Source organism: Eumetopias jubatus, unplaced genomic scaffold (assembly GCF_037043125.1).
Source record: "Eumetopias jubatus isolate StellerSeaLion01/CBP00866 unplaced genomic scaffold, mEumJub1_p1.0 scaffold_7, whole genome shotgun sequence".
Classification (NCBI taxonomy): domain Eukaryota; kingdom Metazoa; phylum Chordata; class Mammalia; order Carnivora; family Otariidae; genus Eumetopias; species Eumetopias jubatus.
Window position 1 is genome coordinate 107,348,757 of NW_028274813.1, and position 21,459 is coordinate 107,370,215.

The following is a 21,459-nucleotide window of genomic DNA, read 5'->3' on the forward strand; positions in this document are numbered from 1 at the left end:
GCGCGCGCGCGCTCCGGCGGCCCCGCCCCCAGCGGCGCGCGCCCTACGGCCGCCGAGGGGCGGGGACGCGAGCGAGGCCGGCTATGGAACCCCTGCGGAGGGCCCACGAGGCCGCCCTCCGGCTGCTGCTGTGCCGGCCCTGGGCCTCGGGCGCCGCCTCCCGCCCGAAGCCCCGCTCCTCGGAGGTGCTGACGCGGCACCTGCTGCAGCGGCGCCTGCCGCACTGGACCTCCTTCTGCGTGCCCTACAGCGCCGTCCGCAACGACCAGTTCGGCCTCTCGCACTTCAACTGGCCCGTGGAGGACGCCAACTACCACGTCCTGCGTACCGGCTGCTTCCCCTACATCAAGTACCACTGCTCCAAGGCCCCCTGGCAGGACCTGGCCGGGCAGGACCGGTTCTTCACGGCGCTCAAGGTCGTCAACCTGGGTGAGTGGCCCGGGCCGGTGAAGCACGTCCCGCTGAGAATGGGATCACTGTTTGCAAAGCACGCTGACAAACGTCGCTCAGACGCCGAGACCCCGGTCCCAAGGTCAGGCCACGACAGCGCCGGGGAGCCCCGCCTCGGCCCAGCGCAGGCTCGCCTGGGCGCACGCGCTCGCCACGCTTGGGCCCGCGCTGTTGGGTTTCCCAGACCCTACCTCGGCGTCTAACCCCCTCTGCGGCGTTTTAGGACTGGCCTTGGCCCTGGTATTTTGGATTCCCCCCACCCACCCCAGTCGCTCCCCGTACGTGCTTGTCGGGGCTGAGTAGTTGCACTGAGTCATTCCCAGAAAAGTCGGGCTTTATCCCAGACCTATATCCAGGGACCACACTGCGTCACCCTTGGGGAGGAGACATTCATTCCACCCTCACCTGCCGCAGCTCTTGACTGGGAGGACCCCTACAGTGGGCAGTAAGAATGAGGGTGTAAGGAAACGATCCCACTGCACAGTGGCTCTGAAGTTAAGAGATGTCTTACTGCATGGCAGGATTCGTTCCCATGACCGTCATTTTCTTGGGTGCATTCAGTATTATAACTGGAACTACTTTCTGAGTTTCATTGTTTTCTTTATATGAAATCCCAGCAAGTGCGTTTTCCTAAAAGCACTGAAGGTTTTCACCGGTCATATCAGCTTTCTAAGGTGCTAGGCCTAAAAGGTACCAAAATATTCTGCCTCTTTAATATTTCTGTGTTTTCATGGGAATATTCTAATTCGGAGAGAATTTACTCTTGCTGGATGCTTATTTTCTTTGGCTGATGAGGGAAGAGGCATGAACATTGACGTGGGTATATCGTTTGTATCTTAATCGAGAGGCCTCAAGATGTTTTGAACCTTTTAATAGGTAATATCACATTGATCCAGATTTTAGCAATTCAAAATCTAGACGTGGGAGCTGGACCATGTTACCCAACCAGTTTTTTAGAGTTAAAGCTAAACCCCTGTGCACCTGCACTGGTATTATATAATCTGATGGCTTATTAATTTAAATATGGTATTTATGTATTTTTGCTTATAGTAACTCACATACGTCAGTCATGGGATTTTTGAGCCATTGGTCTACTGGGACTATCGTGGGTTCAGTCCACCCAAGGAGAAGATAATTATTTAGCAATGTGTAATTCTTTAAAAATTTGTCTATTTGGCTGATGGACTACATAGAGCATACCCTCTAATTTTGAGGTTGAAGTTGAAGGGTAAGCTTACTTGGAAAATTGGATTCTAAAGACTGGAATGATGAATAGGTTCAGGAAGAAGTTTATTTTAGCATTTTTAGAATCAGTCTTTCATCCCAAATGTAAAGCGTAACAGGTTAGGAAAAGTATAATTGGTGGATGATAGGTAAACCATGAGCCAAATGCCTTTTAAAGAAAGTTTTCATTTGAAACTTAACACTTTAAGAACACCTTAATGATTAGGGGCTTCTCTTTTAAATATACATGCAAAGAAATCCAAAGAAAAGTAGAATACCCAGAACATGCTCACACAAAGAAGTGAAACATTTTGAGGAAAGAAACAACAGTTGTTTTTCTATGTGGAAGAGAAGGCTGAAGAGTGATTTAATGGTCTTTGGAAATTCTAAAAATCCTGCCCAAACAGGAATAAGAGTTTTAAGTTAAACAAAAGGGAAGAGTTTCTGCTCATGCATGCTTTAATATGAATTGGCTTTTACTGGTAAAGGGAATTTTTTTCTGGACTTTTTAAAGAGCAGTGTATTCACCAATTTGGTGATGTTTATTTTATATTTTTGTCTTAAGGTAGGGAATTAGATAATAGATTCTTTCCGGTTCTGTGATGCCCCCTCTGGATCATCAAATACCTATTCTATTAATAAAAATACTTAGGATTTTATTCCTCTTATTCCCTTCTAAATTAGTAATTATCAGAGTAATTCATTTTTCCATTTTGTAAATAATAAAGATTTCTCTTTTACCGTTTGTTCCCTCCCTTTCTCCTCTGCCTTCCCTTCAATGGAAGCTGACATTTTACTGATGGTTTTATCAGTCTGGGTATCCTGCTGGGAAATAGATTGAGATTTAAGAAAAGCAACTTACCATTGGAATGAATGGGTAATCGGAGACTTGCTAAGAAGTTCTAATTTTTTTTAAGTGCTTAATTTGACAGTGGTTTACCTACTGTTCAGCTGACTCAAAATGAATTATTATGCAAAGAACTGACGTTCATGTTCATTTTTATGTTATGTTTCAGTCTGGGAAAAAAATAATTTCTCATGGAATTTTACAGACTTTATAGCATATGTGCTATAGATAAAGAAAATTATTTTTTTATGTTTAAATTGTTTAAGTAGCAAATCTCATTTTAGCCTGACTACATTAAGTAGACTGCAGGAAAAAAGAAATAGAGAATTTCTGACTCGTGTATCACAGCACAATCCCCTATCAAACAGCATTACTGATAGTGGTTCCTAGCTCTTTCTTAAAAGTGATAATGTAGTTATTATAAGCTAGTAATCTTTGGTCAGTTCTCCCATTTTAGCTGAAAAACTATTGACCATTGATTTGTGTGGTTTTTAAAACATGCCAATATTTTAACTGAAAACTGATAAGTACTGTAAAACAAGATTTCAGTTTCACCAGCCATTCCTTAAATTTATATCCTTAGCATTGGTTTAAAAGGCATATTTTATTTTTTAAAAAGGCATATTTTATATATTTTACTGTCAATATATTTAGAAAATTAATAATTGTTTCTAGAACCTATTTTGTTCTTCCATTGATTTTCAGCTTTCAAGTTGTGATACTGTATATTAAATTTATTTTTTATTTCAACTTCTCCCTCTACTCTTCACTCACTTCTGCCTGTTTTCTTGTCTACTTCCCTACCCATACTCCCTTTACTTTTTTTTTCTTTTTGATAAGTAGCTTTATGATGCTAGTTTTTGTGGCTTTTTTTGTGACATTCCCTTGAAGCATTTAGAGATTCTTTGGGGTATTACCAAGGGAAAGAAGGCAAATATACTGTCAAAGATTTCATGAGAGTTCCAGGGAACCCTGTGATGGTGACAAACTGTGACCCAGTATATTCCTAAAAATAGAGGGGTGCCAGCCTGAATGGGCATTTTTGCCTGTTCTCATTGCCAGCTAGTGACGCTTCTTTTGATTAATCTCTGGCATCACAGTGGTTGGAATGCAGCTTCAGGGAAAAAGCACAAAGTAGTCCAATGCACTTACACACTCAAAACGAGCATAATACAGCAAATATATTCTTGCAGAAAAATAAAAAAATCTAGCAATAGGATCAGTCCTGAGCATGTGATCTCCCTATTAACTAGAAAGAGGAATTTTCCAAATGTAGAGCTCTTCTTTTAAATTGTCATTTTTCTGTCCAACTCCTACACAAGAACAATAAAATTAATACTTGTATAGAGTATACATTTGTTATTGATTCATATGCCTGTGGTTTTATACATGTTTTTAGTATGTTAATAGTCATTGATTTTAAATAGTTGCCTTAAAAGAGATAGGAGCTGTGAAAGTTTATTTTGTATCCAAGATAGTGTCATATGCATGAGTACTTAATCCATTATCTCTGGTTAGTATATGTTTAGTTTCCTGTATCGCAAATGGCAACTAATCTCAACTATAACAGCAAAATCTTATCAAATGGAAATATTCCAAAGAAGAAACATGTTGTTGGAACCTACTGTATACCTATTTCAAATAGGTTGAAAAAAGATTGTTTTCAAATCAGTTGTAAAAATACTCATGGGAATATTTCTCATACCTGTTATACTAAAATCTTCCTTAGAATTAGGGTTTACCTTAGGTTTCGAAGACAGCTATTTGACCCAGTTTCTTTTAAGTTGTACAAAAAATTACTTTAGCCATCAGTGTTACTGTTTGACATAAAGCACAGTAAAGTTGACCTAGTAATTTGAGCTTAAAGCCACCAATCCAGAGCATCTACAACTAAATTAATGAATATTCTATTTGCTTATTTGTGAAAAGTATATAGAATTACTTGATAATTGGGGCACCTGGGTGGCTCAGTCGTTAAGCGTCTGCCTTCGGCTCAGGTCATGATCTCAGGGTCCTGGGATTGAGCCCTGCATCGGGCTCCCTGCTCAGCAGGAAGCCTGCTTCTCCCACTCCGTCCCCCTGCTTGTGTTCCCTCTCTCGCTGTCTCTGTCTGTCAAATTAATAAATAAAATCTTTCAAAAAAAATTCATAATTACTTGGAAGTGACAAATTAGTGCTTAAAGTGCTTTGAATTAAAACTTAAACCAGCTTTATCTATAGTTTTAAAAATCTCTAGGCTCACACAGTTGTTTCCATATTCCACAAACTGATGAAATTGAGCTCTTAGCTAATTAGAATCAGTCTGTACTCATATCTTTATATTTTCATAACTTTACAATTTGTTGACATTGCAGAAGAGTGCTCTGTGATTTGTACCATGACAAATACATGGATGCATGATTAATTAATAAGCATTGATGTTCATTAATAACATATTCATTTGTTTTCTAGGTATTCCAACCTTATTATATGGACTTGGCTCCTGGTTATTTGCTAGAGTCACAGAGACTGTACATACCAGTTATGGACCAATAACAATTTATTTTCTAAATAAAGAAGATGAAGGTGCCAGGTATTGAAGGTGTGCATTGGAGAACATAAATATCAGTGGATTTTCTCTTGTGTGTATATGCAATGTTTATTTTTGACCCTTTAAAATAAAACTTTTGTAAACACCTTTTTCTTTCTATGGTGTCGGGTTCTTTAAGATGAATCATTGCCCTCAAGAGGCAAAGCTTTTCATACATTGTTATATATTGCGTGCTCGGTTTAGCCAATGGGAACTGCAGATGCATGAAGCATATACCAATTTTTTTCCTAGAATTGGGTTAAATTACAGATAAAAAATTATTATAACATACATATATTCTGCCGTTAGGTATTAACAATTCAAGTTGATTCTTTGAGGAGAAAATGGATCTTTTATAGGACACTGGAAAAAGAAGTAGAGGATTTTAGGATATATGTGGAGATAATACCATTGGCAATTCCAAAACTGATGGATTCTAATTGTAATCTGAAATCTAAACTATTCAGCTGCCAGGATTTTCAATGGGAATGTCTTAAAGCCCTTGTGCCATTTACCTAGATGAGAGGTCTAGATGTAATGTTGAAACTTCTTATTGCCTAAACATCCAATACCATACTACTTTCTTAAAAAAATAATGACTCTGGTTAACGTAAATGTAGCAAGACGAATGAAATTAAGACTTACTAAAAGTTAAAATAGCATGCTGATAAAGCTGTAAGAACAATTAAGATCTAGAAAGACCCAGAAGAATAAATTTGGTGACTGTTTATAAAAGCAATTAGCTGAAATGGTACATATCCATACACTTCTTGGCATTGGGAAATGGGCTGAAATTTTAAAGACCTGATAGCAGTTTTGTGTTAAGATTTTATTAAGTTAATTGCATTTTTGAAAGCAAAGTCATTAAAAAAAAATTTATCCTTGGGGGTAGTTACAAAATACCCAGACGAATGGTAAATTTCAGAAATTTGGAGTAATTTAGGGAGAACTAAGTAGAACTATTTAATTTCTAAACCAATGGGTGTTTAAGATTTATGATCTCTCCCATAATTACAAGCATACATTATATATCATTTTATGTTAATGTGTTGCTGATACTCTGCAACATTCACACATTATTGTAGCAAAATATTTTATAAAATACAATCTAACCAGCATTTGGGTGCTTGCTTCTGGCAAATCAGTAGAGAAAGTGAGTGGCAGTGACTGAGGTGAAAATACCAGAATAAATTAATACAAACTGACTTCTTTAAAGGCAGTTGTTTTAAATGAGCTGCAGAAAGTGAGCTGTTCTTCAAATATATGTAGTGTTCACTTGTCTAAATGCAATTCTAAATAACACTTTAATCAAAGAAGTACTTATGCCATTATATTTAGTCCAGAAGAATATACTTGACACTAGTTAAATGAATGGCTTACACAAAGGAGATAGTGTTACATTAAGCTTCATTAATAATAAAACTGACTATTAGCATTTTGCAAGGAAGGCTAGAACTGATTTCCCCTGTAATGGGCAAAGTTAAATAACTATAGCTCATAAGTTTTAAGTCAAATACTGCTCATTCACTGCTGCTGGTCTTGTCAATACTTGCCGTAAAGGTTTGGTCCTAGCACAAGGCCGATAAAATGGTTTTTAATTACCAGACTATAAATACAGCTTTTCAGTAGAGTTGCACTTCTTTTCACACTGGCCTATTTGATTTCTGATAATTTGTACTGCTGACTCTGCTTACCTGTTTCTCAATAGCTACAGTCAGTGTGACTTCTTGTCCATATGGTGATAGGTAAGTCTCCTTGGAAAAGATCTTTGACAAACTACCCTATTGATCTCTGTAATTCTCTGCTGCTTGCAGCATTAAATAGAGCCTTGATTTCTTGTCTCATGCGCTCGCTGTGTAACAATTAAGCAAATGTAATATTTTCTTGTATTACATGAAAATCAATAGACCTCTTGCTCTCATGGAGTTGATCATGGTGAAGGATGAACTCGATGGCTAAGGGCATAGTTCAAATATTAAAATATCATTCATTGGATTTATTAAGTCTTACTGTGAACGTTTTAGTCTAAAAATGCTCCCCATTGAACAGTAATGGTTTAAGTTTTTCCTTTAAAGTTGAATATGACATGGAAGCATTGTGGTCTAAAAGGGGTAAAGTATAAATGCTAGAAGTCAGGAGATTGATTCTATTTTAGTGTCAGTCCTGTATTACTTTTTGACCTCAAGCTAATAACTACTCCTTAGTGTCTTAGTTTTTTCCACCTGTAATCTGAGAAGAACAAAACAAGGAAACTTTCTACTTTAAAATGTATGATAAATATGCTTGTAAGCAAATGTCAGTTTTATTTCAGTAAAAGCTGGTTTTGTAGTCCTCATTCTTCCATTCCATATGTATTTATTTGTAAAGAACGTCATTAACGGAAGGATTTTAAAAACAAGGGAGAGGAAGAAAGGAGGAGACAAATTGAGGCATTGTATGGTTGCCTGCTTGAGAGCTGAATATGCCTGAGATGGCAGGCAGTGTTCCGAGTTGACCCTGCCATTCTGGATATTAGGAATATTCTTAGTTGATGAAACAACCAAAAACAGCTTTTCTGCCAATACTTCTTTGATGGGATTTTGTCTTTAAAAAAAAATCCAGGCAAAACTATTTTTTAATGAAGATGAGTGTTAGTATAAAATTTTAGGAATCTTCTATTGTTACTTCTACGCAAATCAGTTATCAAGTATTGGAAGAAATTTCTGGTCAAAATTTTTAGTTCCTGTGTGAACTGTGAACCACCATAAGGATACAATAAGAATTGGCATGGACGAGGTGGCTAATATAAAAATCCCTAGTTTCTCAGTGCTAATGTCTTATCATACCAAAATGACAAATAGCTATTTCTTTTATCGCACATATTTGGTCACTAAGATTTTGCTAATTGTTGACTAAAGTAAAAAAATGAAACATTTTTAATTATTAAAAGCCATACATATTTCTTTTACAATGTACATTTTATTTCTTGTCATTTATATTTATATTCACTCAAAACTCTAAGCAAGAACATCTATAATGCTTCATGAAGTATCTCTTAATTCTATTAAAGAATGAATGATGTTTAAATGGGTGGGGTGACATCAAGACAGGATCTTGGTTTCATTTCATTTAAAAGCTAATGCAGATAACAGAAACCTTATCCTAAAGCTGGTAGATCGGGTATCTTTTTTTCAGCACTTACCATTCAGACAGTAATGATGTTTGAGGGCATCTTAACCTAAACAAGTATTTAGCATTACATCTCACCTGGGTCAACAGTCTAGGGTATCAAAGTTAAACTGTGTTACTGTAAATTAATGGAAAATGTAACTGCACTTTGCTGAAAGATCAATGTCCAATAAAGGCTGCAAAATCAAATCTTGTTGCAATGATTGAGGTCTTTAATTGCCTTTCAAAGATAAGGTGGTAATCAACACAGCTTTAACTGATTTTTTTACTAGTTCAATCACATGCTAATGACTAGTGCCAAGTCAGAATCTTTAACTACTTACACTTATTAAATCTTATGTTAGTAATGAAAAATTACTTTAGCTACACAATCGATAGAACACAAATCTTAATTACTATATTTCACTTTTATACTATTTTATATGCTTGACAAATGTTACACAAGAGCTTTCCCAACATAGGAAGTGTTACTAATAGTGACCGTGGTCCACAGAGTATTTTTGTAATATAAATTAGAGAAGAGATGTTGAGAAAAAATTTCTTCTTTAAACGAAAATGTGGCTAAAATAGTTTCACTGACATAAGTTTGGCCATCCAGCTACTTCTAGGAATTCTATTCTGCTAATTGAGAATACCTTTAATACAACTGGAATAAAATAAATCCAGATTGTTTTTAGTGTGTTTCCAAAGTTTCAGTTAGTTTTCTAGTAAAGAAATTGATTTTGTGTAAAGCCTGCTATAAAATTCTCCTAATTGGGGAAAGGATAAGTTAGTAAAGGGAAATGAAAACTGAAAATAAGTTGGACTTCAACAAAATTAAAAACTTTCATGCTTCAAAGGAAACTATCAAGAAAAGGAAAAACCAACTGATGGTATGGGAGAAAATATCTGTCATGTATCTGATGGGGGACTTGTAGCTAGAATATATAAAGAACTCTTACAACTCAAAAACCCAATTGAAAAATAGATTTAACAGATATTTCTCCAAATAAATTATACAAATTTTTGCTACTAAGCACATGAAAAGATGTTCAACATTAACTGCTGGGAAACTCAAAACCACAATGAGATACCACTTCATACCTCCTAGGATGGCTATAATCACAAAGACAGATGATACCAAGTATTGCCAAGGATGTGGAGAAATTGGAACCCTCATGCATTATCAGTGGGAGTGTAAAATGATGTAACAACTTTGGGAAAGTTTAGCAGTTCCTCAAAATATTAAGCATGAACTTAACATGTGACCCAGCAATTCTATTCCTAGGTATATACTGTAGAGAACTGAAAACATATGTTCACACAAAAACTTGTATGAAAATGTTCATAGCAGCATTGTTCATTTTAGCCCAAAAGTGGAAACAACCCAAATAGCCACCAGTTGATGAATGAATAAATAAAATGTGGCATGTTCACACAATGAAATATTATTCAGTCAAAAAAAGGAATGATGGACCCATACACATGATAGGATTGATAAAGCTCGAACACATCATGCTAAGTGAAAGAAGCCAGTCATAAAAGACCACATATTACATGATTTCATTTATATGAAATGTCCAGAACAGGCAAATCTACAGAGCCAAAGTGAATTAGTGATTGTCTAGGGATGGGGAGGTTGGGAGGAAATGGGCGGTGACATGTCATGGGTATGGATTTTCTTTTTTGGGTGATGAAGCTGTTCTAAAATTGTGGTGATGGTTCACAACACTGCGACTATACTCAAACCAATGAATGGCACATTCTAAATGGAAGACTGTGTGGCATGGGAATTATCTCTCAATGAAACTGTTAAATTAGTAATGGGGAGAGGGTAAATGGGCCATTAGTATTTAATGCGATATGGTTTCAATTTTGCAAGATGAAAAAAGATCTCAGACAGATGGTACCAATGGTTGTATAATAACGTGAATGATAATGTGACTGTACTTGATACCACTGAACTGTACAGTTAAAAATAGTTAACATGGTGTAGTGCCTGGGTGGCTCATTCAGACTCGGTTTAGGCTCAGGTCATGATCTCTGGTGGTGGGATCCAGCCCCACAGCCGGCTCTGTTCAGTGCCGGGTCTGCCTGAGATTCTCCCCGCCACTCCGGCTCCTCCCCAAGTATGCACTCTCTCTCTCTCTCTCAAAGAAATAAAGAAATAAAGAAATAAAATCTTTTTAAAAAAATTATTAACATTGGCAAATTTTGTTTTATATGTATTTTACTGCAAATAAAAATAATTTTTAAAATTTAGTAAAGGATTTAATATTACTGCAATGAAATACAACTGATTGCATGATTTCTATAGAAAATAATTGAGTTTAGAAAAATGTTAGCGATTATAAGAGGTAAAACATGTTAATATCATTTTATACATTGCAGTCTTAGAATTTAAAAAATTTTAATTGTGAAACGTAGTTTTAATTAAGTAGATGAAATCTCATTTGGGATCATTTTTAGTAGCATTAAGGATAAACTTTTATATCTTTATTACATACTTGTATCCTGAAACTAATACAATGTTATAGGTCAATTATTCTTCAATATAAAAATACATACACACATGCATAAAGAGATTTTTTTTTTAAAGATTTTATTTATTTGACAGAGACACAGCACGAGAGGGAACACAAGCAGGGGGAGTGGGAGAGGGAGAAGCAGGTTTCCCACCGAGCAGGGAGCCCGATGTGGGGCTCGATTCCAGGACCCTGGGACCATGACCTGAGCCAAAGGCAGATGCTTAATGACTGAACCACCCAGGCACCCCAAGAGATGTGTTGTTTTAAAAAGATGTACTTGGTTTGAGATTATTTAAGATAAGACCAAAGAAAAGCATGTAAAATGTTAGTAAATGAAAATATCCTCTTTTAGATCCTAGTTGCTGGGTAAAGAATATTAGCTACTACTAGTATGAGGTGTCATATAGTATTGCTTATAGCTATTTTAGTTGCACTTATATCATTTTAAATACAGTTTATGAACACTGTACTACTCCATTATATTATTAATTTACCTTCAGTGATATTTATAGTATCAATTTAAAAGCAGTAAAACTTCATGAAAAGTAGCTTAAACACAAGGATTTTGATAAACAAAAGCTTCCAGTTTTTAAAAGCAAATCATGGGAGCTGTACTTCTTAGAGAAGATTTGAAGTTTTCGTATTGTTGATGATAGAATTATGAACCTTATAAACTCAGTATTTTTTAGTTAACCTAAATACATAAATCTATTTGAATTCATCTTATGAAAAGAGATATGTCATTAGATATATGATCATTATATGCTTTAGTGATTCATGGACCTTGTTACATACATGCTTTGTAATGTATGAATTATTTAGTAAGAAAAATCACAATAATTTTGTTGTTACTCAAAAATTTATGGGTTGGCAGAAACAATTATGCAGCCCCTGAAGCTGGTATGTTAAGGTAACATCATTAACACTACGTAGTATGATTTTTTTTAGTAGTTGCTTGACATAACCTTTACTGCTTCTGCTAGAACATATCAGTAATTTTATAACAATCTGTCTGTAAAGAGAACATTGAATTTATTAACCACAAAGTGATTCATTTTGCTCTATTTTCATATAGGTGCATAATTTAAAATCAGACCTAAAAAAGTTGTCTACCCTAAAGGAAGAATAAAAAAAATACAAATGAAAATCAATACTCCAGTAAATAGATTAAAAAATTTTTTAATTTTAACTCCACTTAATAAAAATGGATATTTCTATTTCAAAAAATGAATACGTTTAAGAAGTGAATGAAAGTTGGGGCGCCTGGGTGGCTCAGTTGGTTAAGCGACTGCCTTCGGCCCAGGTCATGATCCTGGAGTCCCGGGATCGAGTCCCACAACGGGCTCCCTGCTCAGCGGGGAGTCTGCTTCTCCCTCTGGCCCTCTTCTCTCATGCTCTCTATCTCTCATTCTCTCTCTGTCAAATAAATAAAATCTTAAAAAAAAAAAAAGAAGTGAATGAAAGTCCATGAAGATAGGAAATTATCCTATAACCTTTCTTTACACATGATATTAAGGCCCTTGCTGTGAGATGAAGCCAAAATTATAGTTTCTTATGCTTTCAGTTCTCCAAATTTATAAATGAAATTGGAATAAAAATCTAAATAGTGTCACCTAATTTTATTTATTTTTTTTAAGTTTATTTTTTTATTTATTTATTTGAGAGAGAGAATGAGAGAGAGAGAGCGCACATGAGAGGAGAGATGGTTAGAGGGAGAAGCAGACTCCCTGCTGAGCAGGGAGCCCGATGCGGGACTCGATCCTGGAACTCCAGGATCATGACCTGAGCCGAAGGCAGTTGCTTAACCAACTGAGCCACCCAGGCACCCAGTGTCACCTAATTTTAGATTACATTTAAAAATCAATATTCATTCATCCTCTAAATAGTTTTGCATTGACCACGTTGAAGGCAAATTTTAGTAATTTCACTTGTCAACAAAATCTAGCAGCTCTAAATCTATGTACAGGGTCCGTTCAAGCCATACTGGGGGGAAAAAAAAACCAGCTTCTGTACACAGCTGGATGAGAACTACATCTTACTAATTTTGTGTTTGCAACATTTATCATATAATGAAGACTTTGTGTGGAATTAATGTGTGATAGTCAAAATTAAAAAGAAAACTTGTCTTCATCTTTAAGAGCTTCAAGAAAAGGATACATACCTGGAGATCATATGAATTATTTGCAAGAACAGCAACAAGTTTTGAAATACCTCACATGTAATGAATTAACGTACACTGTTCTATGTATTCTGAAAAACGAAAGACTTGAATCTTGTTGTAATATCCTTTTGAGGCATTTCAAAAGGTGTTGTCTGTCTTCTCATTTTAAAGTCAAATGAAATGATATGCAGAAGTAAATGAAGTGAAACATTAAACAGAAAATATTAGGATCAGTTAGACTTACTCATTTTAAATAGAACTATAAACAATATGTTGGTAACTAGGAGACAAGAACATTTCAATTGACTTGGCCAAACATGAAATGGGCTACCTCTTGAGTCAGTGAATCCTGCTGTTGGATATGTTCAGAGAGGCTGTGTGACAATTCCTTAGGTAGACATGGAGAGAATTCTTGAATTAGACTGAGAACTGGATTGGTGATTTTGTAAGTTTCCTTTAATTCTGAAATTGTACTTCATTCTTGCATGCCTATCTCTGATTCCTAATCATGCTATTTAGTTTGGTGTTTATTGCTGTTCTACTGTGGGTAATACAGAGAACCTTGTTTTGAAGATAAAATACATGGTTTAAGTTGTCATACCATTACCAGTTAAATGACAGGGAAAAATTAGAGCTTTCTAAATCTTAACTGTCTTCATGTATACAATAAGGAGTTTATCGAACACTTTCATAGCATTTATTTGTGCCAGGTCCTAGACTATGCACTCTATACGTATTAACTCACTTAATCCTCTCATAACAACCCAGTGAGTTAGGCACTGTTTTGATGCCTATGTTTTAGTTGTGGAAACCAAGAAGTCTTACCCAAGGTCACACATGGTGTTAGTCCAACCCCTGCAGTCTGTCTACAGAGTCCATCATCTGAACCTACAATGCATAGGACAATTTTGTCACATAATGGATGTTCAGGGGTTTATCTGTGCTCATTTTTGTTCATGCCTCTTCATATTCTTCTTTTTTAAGACTAAAGGATATTAGGCAACATGAAGAAAATGTTTATTGTTTAGTGGTTATTGCTATTATAAATTGTACAATTATATCTTTTTACAATTAAAATTTTCAATACATTATTGCTGGTGTGTAGAAACACAGCTTACTATAAAAAAATTTTGAAATAATTTTATTACTTTTTAAAAGACTTTTTATTTATTTATTTGAGAGAGCGAGAGAGAAAGCATAAGCTGGGGGAAGAGCAGAGTGAGAGGGAGAAGCAGACTCCCCGCTGAGCAGGGAACCTGATGCAGGACTCGATCCCAAGACCCTGAGATCACGACCTAAGCCAAAGGCAGATGCTTAACTGACTGAGCCACCCAGGTGCCCCAGCCTTGACAATTTTAAGGAGTACCTGTCAGGTACCTTGTAGAATGTCCCTCAATTCGGGTTTGTCTGATGTTTTTCTCATGATTAGATTGGGGCTATGAGTTTTGGGAAGACCACAGAGGTGAACTGCCTTTACTGCCTCATATTAGAGAGCACATAATACCAACATAACCTATTACTGGGGAAGTTAACCTTGATCACTTGTTTAAGATGGTGTCTGCTAGGTTTCTCCACTGGGAAGTTAAGAGTTTTCATCCTCTGTTCTAATCATATTCTTTTATTTATTTATTTTTTGAGAGAGAGAGAGAGTGTGTGTGCACATGTGAGGGGGGAGGGGCGGAGGGAGAGAGGGAGAGAGAGAGAGAGAGAGAGAGAGAGAATCTTAAGCAGACTCCACCCCAGCACAGAGCCCAACATGGGGCTTGATCTCATGACCCTGAGATCATGATCTGAGCTGAAATCAGGAATGGGACGCTTAACCGACTGAGCCACCTAGGCGCCCCACGTCATATTCTTTTAAATCAAAATTAATCAGCAAGTATTTGAGTGTTATATATAAGGGCCCACAGTAGGCCCTGAAGGAGATAAGTGGAATTCTCGAGCATAGGAGGGAATCAATATTTGCTATAAAATTTGTAGTTCATTGGGAGTCTATAATGGTTGTTATTCTTGATGGTGGTGGTGGCGGCAAAGCAAAGGAGCAAGTGAGACTTAAGACGGGCAAGAAATGTACATGGCAGTTGCATTCCTATTACTCAATCCACCTTGCCTTCAAAATCCATTCATTTACTCAACAGATATTTAAGTGCCCACTGTGTGCCAGGTACTATTTTAGGTGCTAGGGACATGGCAGTGAATAAAGACACACACAGTTCCCCTCCCTCATTACCTTAGAGTTTAGTGGAGAGACAAACAAATGAGTGAAACCCCTGATATGTTAGATAGTGATAAGTGCTAGGAGAAAAATAAAAGAGCTTGTATCTATGGGTGGAGTGGGTTTGGGGCTGGTTTGTAATTTCCATAGTGTGTGCTAAAGGAAGGCTGCAGCTAGAAGGTGACATTTAAGTCCAGACCTACAGAATGTGCTCTTCTGGGGAGGGCATCCATGGGTGTTCAGAATGGTCCAGCGTTTGACATACCGTTGCAGGCTGTCCTACAATACAGCTTCTAACAAAACTAGACTGTCCACAAGCCCTGATAATAGAATTGTTTACCTTTATACCAACAAGGTTGGGAAAGCACCAAAATCTCCATGTAGCCTATGCCCAGGCTGACTTCGAGGAGTTCGTGCTGTGAGACCTAAAGTCCTTATGAGGTTGTCTAAAACAGAAAAACATGTCAGCAGGGCCTATGGTGGTTCCATGTATGCTAAGTGTGTTCAAGACAGGATCAAGCATGCTTTCCTTACCAAGGAGCAGCAAATCGTTGTGGAAGTGTTGAAATCACAAGCACTGAGTCAGAAAGCTAAAAAAAGAAAAAAAGGAGCCGTTTTTGAGTAATAAAACAATAACAACAACAACAGCAAAAGACCTGCAGAATGCGAGGCAGTGAGCCATCTGGATACCAGGGCTAAGAGCAATCCAGGCAGGGGGAATGGCAAATGCAAAGGCCCTGAGGTAGAATGCCTGATGTGTTCAAGGAACAGTGAGAGGAGGCTGGTGTGAATGAGGGAGAGTAGTAGGAGATGAGGTTTGAGGGTCCAGAAAGTGTCGGGAGCAGAATGTGCAGAGTTTTATAGGTCAAGGAAAGGACTTCAGTTTTTACCCTGCACAAGTTAGGAAGCCATCTGGAGAATTTTAACCAAAGGAGTGACTTATCTAACCTTGGCAACTGGGTTGAGAATAGAGTAGTGGCAAAGGTGGAAACAGAAGATTAGGAGAAAACAGCAATGGTAGTTTGAACTGGGGTAGCAGCTGTGAAGTGGTAGGAAGGAGTCAGATTCTGGGTTAAGAACTCAAGATTGAGAGCAAGGTAAAAAGAGATGAAAGAAAACCTCTGTGATTTACAATAGCAAAATGGATTTTCCTCATTAAAAATATATCACTTTACAACAACAACCATAAATAACCCTCTTTAAAACTGGGCAAAGGGGGGAGCCTAAGTGGCGTAGTCAGTTAAGTGTCCAACTCTTGGTTTTGGCTGGGGTCATGATCTCAGCACTGTGAGACAGAGCCTTGTGTTGGGTTCTGCGCTCAGTACTCAGCATGGACTCTGCTTGAGATTCTCTCTCCCTCTCTCTCTGCCCCTCCTGCTCATGATCTCTCTCTCTCTCAAATAAATCTTTTTCTTAAAATGGGTAAAGGAATTAAATAGACAGTTCCCCAAAGAAGATATATAAATGGCCAACAGGCATGTGAGAAGATGCTCAACATCACTAATCACTAGGGAAATGCACATTGAAACCACAGTGAGATACCACCTAACATCCAATAGGATGGCCAATATCAAAAATACAGAAGATAGCAAGTGTTGGTGAAGATGGGGAGAAATTGGAACCCTCGTGCATTGCTGGTGGGAATGCAAAATGGTGCAGTCGTTGTGGAAAACAGCATGGTGGTTCCTCAAAATATTAAAAATAGAATTACTATATGATCCAGCAATTCCACTTCTGGGTACATACCTATCCAGAAAAATTGAAAGTACAAATTGAGTTGGTTTTCCCCATAGTACTATGAATTAAAAAGCTGTTTAACAACTGATAGGTTCATAGAAAATTTCTAGTTTTGTGGTCTATTTTCTCAAATAATAGGAAATGAACTTTCAATGAAAGGTACATGGGGACCTTGGGCACACTGTTTACTTTTCACGGGACTGAGGTGCAGGTGGAAAAGGGCAATTTCAGAATATCTGGAGCATCTGATTAAATGAATTTTTACCTAAGCTATTAATCTACAATAACTAAAAAGAGATAATTTATCTCCTACACGGACTTTCAAATTAAATTTAAAAGAAATTCAGAGAAAAATATGCACAAAATTTTTTGGTATTATACTGAACTAATCAACATTTAAATTATTTTCTCTCGCGCGTGCATAAACTGAGTGTTAGGGGGAAACTGTCACTCCTCTCCCACCAAATTTATACAAAATTCAGCACCCAACTGCAAAGCGACATGTGCCCCTTTATTAGCAGATTATGGACCAACCTACACGTTGCAATTTGTAAACAAACTTTTATCTAGGCACCATAGATCAACACAATTGTGCACTTTAAAATGAGGTTAACAAGGCATTTAAAAAACAACCCAGGGTGATTGCTACTGCATGAGCTATCACCGATTGCGTAAACATTGCTATCTAGTTGAAAATTTATGGACGAGACCGGATATTTTCTGCAACGATTTAATAACATAACATGATGCCACTACTGCAGCTGTCCCCTGGCAGTTGAACTCTTCCCTTATTTTTTTAACTGTTGCTTTTGAACAGAGGGATGTTTACTATTTCAGGGCAATCGTGAGGTAAAACAAAAAATTCATACACTCGTGGCTAATACGAGAGGAAGACGATGACCTTCCGCATCTGTGGCGTGGAAGAAGGAAGAGAAAAAGACAAGCACTTTTTGAGTTCTTGCCTTGCTCTTGCTGATTTGACGCACAAACCCCGTCAAGGTAGACGGCTTGACAAAGTAGGGATAAAGGAGAGCTGCACTTCTTTCTGGGGCTGCCGCAAACGGTATGCAATTTTGTGTCGTCAATTGGCTTTTGACCGACCCAGTCCCAGTTCAGTTTCGTCCTTCGTTTGTTAGCTGGTTTCACCTGGCCGCCTTTAACGAGGGTCGGGAAAGGCAAGGACCGTCACTCAGTCGCCGCGGGCGGCCACAGGGCGTCGGAGTTATCCCGACTGGGCAAGCCCCGCCGGCCCTCCTGCGGGTCCCCACACTCTGAGCGCACTCCCCGGGTCCCGCCCGCCCCGCCGCGGGGGCGGGGCCCGACGGGAGCTGCCCTCTTCCAACATGGCGCCGTGGGAGGCGGGTCCCTCTCGCCGGCTCCCGGGGTTCCGGTGCCGTGCGTTTTGGTTCCGGAGTAATAGTGCCCTCGCCGCGCCTTCCTCCTCCTCCTGCCGCCGCCGCTGCCGCCGCAGCCGGAACGTTCGGCCTGGGGCGGCTGGGGTTGAGCCCGTGCGCGCCGCGCCCTCTCACTCGGGGTGGGGAGCACGACTGGCTCCCCGACCCTCTCGCGGAAGGCCCTCCTCAGCTTTCGCGTGGTCTGGGGGCCCCGGGGCTCCTTCCAAACAGCCCCCGACTGAGTCCCGTCCAGTCGGGGACCCTCCACTCTCCACTAAGGAGGAGTGGACACCTGCCGCTCTGCCTCCCTAAAACGGGGTCGTCTCTTCACACCCACGCAGACGGCTGAGAGCTTCACGATCCCCTTTCGCCCAGTTTTCCAACTCCAGAACCTCTGACCTCCGCTAGTTCCTACCGGCCCCTTCTTCCTGCCCCGTCCACGCTCACAGGGAGGCAGCCCCGACCCCATACAGCCTGGGTCTGGCTCCGTGCCTGCGGGCTCCTTCCAGACCACCCTTCCTCTCTTTACTGCCCACCCCCCCAGCCTCCTCTCCTCGGTCCCCTTGTCACCTCTTGGAGCCCTCTCTTAACCAGGATCCAGTGGGTACCTCCTACCCCAGGATGTGAGTCCCTGTAACCTGTAATGCTGTGGCTGGCCCTTGGCCCCTTCCATGCCATGGAGAGCCAGGTGCTGGTGATTCGTATCAAGATTCCAAATAGTGGCGCGGTGGACTGGACAGTGCACTCCGGGCCGCAGTTACTCTTCAGGGATGTGCTGGTGAGTGGTGATCTCAGTCTTCAAATCCCATTGAGGAGGGCTCAGGGATTTGTGGGGTAGTCAGCGCCTTATCCACTGAATCTGAGCCTGGTGGCCCGAGCTAGTGGCGGTGGCCATTGCTGGCCTCCTGTGAGGGCAGTTTTATTGCTTCAGCGACGGCATTGATTAATTGCATGTACTGAAATCTGGCAATTGTGCAGGGCCCTGGGGAAATAGAGATGAATCAGATTGAACCCCTGCCCTCAAGGAGCTCACAGCCTGGACTGGGACGTACACACAGAAGCAACCAGCTGGATGCAAAAAGCTGAGTCTAGAAGTTTCTTCCTCAAGTGTTTCTCAGAATGTCCCTGGCCAGATTCCAGCCATGCCTTTCTACCGAGTTCCCTGAACTTGTTGACTCCTGGAGAAAGGGAAACTAGGCAGCTTGAATTTGCCATGTTTCATCAAACCTAAGGTGTCATTTTTTTAAGACACTATTTTATGTACCACTCAGAAAGAAAAAATACTGCCCGTTAAACTGTGACCTGCTGCACATTATACAAAAGTAGCCCAATTTCGGAGATGCTAGCGTTGAGGGAAAGGGTACATCTTGGAATCAATGCTGTGTCATTACTCTCAGGATACTCAGAACATATTTCAAATAAAGTCATGGGATGTGAGAGCAGAGTGTAACCTTGGCGGTGGCCTGTTGGGACCTCTTACCTTTTTTGAGATAGTTACTGAGGAGCAGTGAGGCGGAATGGCTTTTCCAAAACTGTGTTGCTCCTGAGTGGGCGAGTCAGTACCAGAACTCAGATTTCCTTACTTAGTAATTTTTTCCCACAGCTGCACTGCCACTTCTCATCTTTTAGCACACATTTGAGATAGCCAGAGTGCATTGTGCCCATTTTATATATTGAATGATTGAGGTATGAAAAGCAGAACTGACATACCCAGAAGCATGTTGCAGGTGCCAAATCTATGGTGCATCTTACCTACAAGATAAGATGGGGTGGAGCAGAGATTCTTGGGAGGAGGGAGATCTCTGATGTGATTTTTTTTTTGGTAGTCCTAGGTGACTCAATCAAAATTTGATTCCTGTACCTACATTTTGAATTCTGGATTTTACTGACCATTCTGGATTTTACTGACCACGCAGAACATAAGAGATTTTCAGGTGTCTGGGCCAGGAGTCCTGAAGCTGGAGTGAGCCAGCAGCTTCCAATCTTGTACACCAAATGTTGCCCTTCCCTTTGCATATGGAGTTCACACATTCACATACATACAGATTTCCTTCCTCATGACAAGGCCCAAACTTTTTAGCACGGTCCTCTAGGCCCACGTGGATTGGCTTGTGCTTACCTGGCACCAGCTCCATCTCTCACCACACCCCTGGGAGCACCATGTGCTCCAGGTACATAGAACTAACCTTGAGTTCTTCCAGGCTGTCTCCACTCAGCCCCTTTCTTCAGCTGGCCAACTCCTACCTGCCGTTCAGAGCCCAGCTTCACTTTTCCTCTACCTTAATCTTGGTTATGTGCCCATCCTTTGTGTTCCCACAGCTTTGCTCCAGCAAAGGTCACAGGTTTTGTCACAGTTTTGTCTGTCTGTCTCTTCCACTAAAATGGTAAACTTCTGGAGGAGATGGACTTTTCTGTCTCCCCTCTGTTTCTGGAGCTCCATAGCATCCCGAATTTTTTTTTTTTTTTTAAGATTTTATTTATTTATTTGACAGAAAGAGACACAGCGAGAGAGGGAACACAAGCAGGGGAAGTGGGAGAGGGAAAAGCAGGCTTCCTGCTGAGCAGGGAGCCCGATGCGGGGCTCGATCCCAGGACCCTGGGACCACGACCTGAGCCGAAGGCAGATGCCTAATGACTGAGCCACCCAGGTGCCCCCCAAAATATTTGTTCAAATATTTCAAAGGGAGCTTCAAAGAAGATGCATGCAATTATGGTTTTGTGGACCAGGCTACTGGGTTTTGAATCTAGAAACATGGGTTTAATTGCAAGCAGTCCCACTAACTAGGCAAGTCACTCTGCCTCTTTTAGCCTTAGTTTCCTTACTTGTAAAATAGGGACTGTACCTGTTTTCAAGACTTGCAAAGATTAAGTGGGGTCATGCCTGTGATGAGAAAGATGTGAGCTTTCTTTCACTTTGCTCATTTGAAATAACAGAAGGTATTATTTAAAATAGAATGGTGCAGGGGCACCTGGGTGGCTCAGTCAGTTAAGCGTTTGCCTTCGGCTCAGGTCATGATCCCAGGGTCCTGAGATTGAGCCCCACATTGGGTTCCCTGCTCAGTGGGGAGCCTGCTTTTCCCTCTCCCCTGCCCCTGCTCATGCTCTCTCTCACTCTGTCTCTCTCAAATAAATAAATAAACTCTTAAAAAAAAAAATAGAATGGTGCAATGTTTAAAAACACAAACTC

At 39.7% G+C, this 21,459-nt stretch overlaps 2 protein-coding genes and 1 pseudogene across 6 annotated transcripts in view; all 3 read left to right on the top strand.

Annotated features, from left to right (window-relative positions):
• The first annotated feature begins 76 nt into the window (after positions 1–76).
• On the top strand, positions 77–5,300 carry CUNH15orf61 (chromosome unknown C15orf61 homolog). The gene is made up of 2 exons (XM_028100055.2): positions 77–429; positions 4,973–5,300. Exons 1-2 carry the CDS (start codon positions 84–86, stop codon positions 5,098–5,100), a joined length of 474 nt encoding a protein of 157 aa, XP_027955856.1. The 5' UTR covers positions 77–83; the 3' UTR covers positions 5,101–5,300.
• Positions 5,301–15,385: 10,085 nt separating this feature from the next.
• Positions 15,386–15,766, top strand: LOC114206311 (large ribosomal subunit protein eL34 pseudogene; annotated as a pseudogene).
• Positions 15,767–18,297: 2,531 nt separating this feature from the next.
• MAP2K5 (mitogen-activated protein kinase kinase 5) overlaps positions 18,298–21,459 on the top strand; it is a 252,618-nt gene continuing 249,456 nt past the window's right edge. For 2 of the 5 annotated variants that reach the window (XM_028100050.2, XM_028100053.2), the window contains exon 1: positions 18,299–19,050. In XM_028100050.2, coding sequence (XP_027955851.1) covers positions 18,916–19,050 — 135 coding nt within the window. In that variant the 5' untranslated portion in view covers positions 18,299–18,915. Of the gene's footprint in view, positions 19,051–21,459 lie in introns of all 5 variants that reach the window. The other 3 variants (XM_028100052.2, XM_028100054.2, XM_028100051.2) reach the window with 2 other exon arrangements.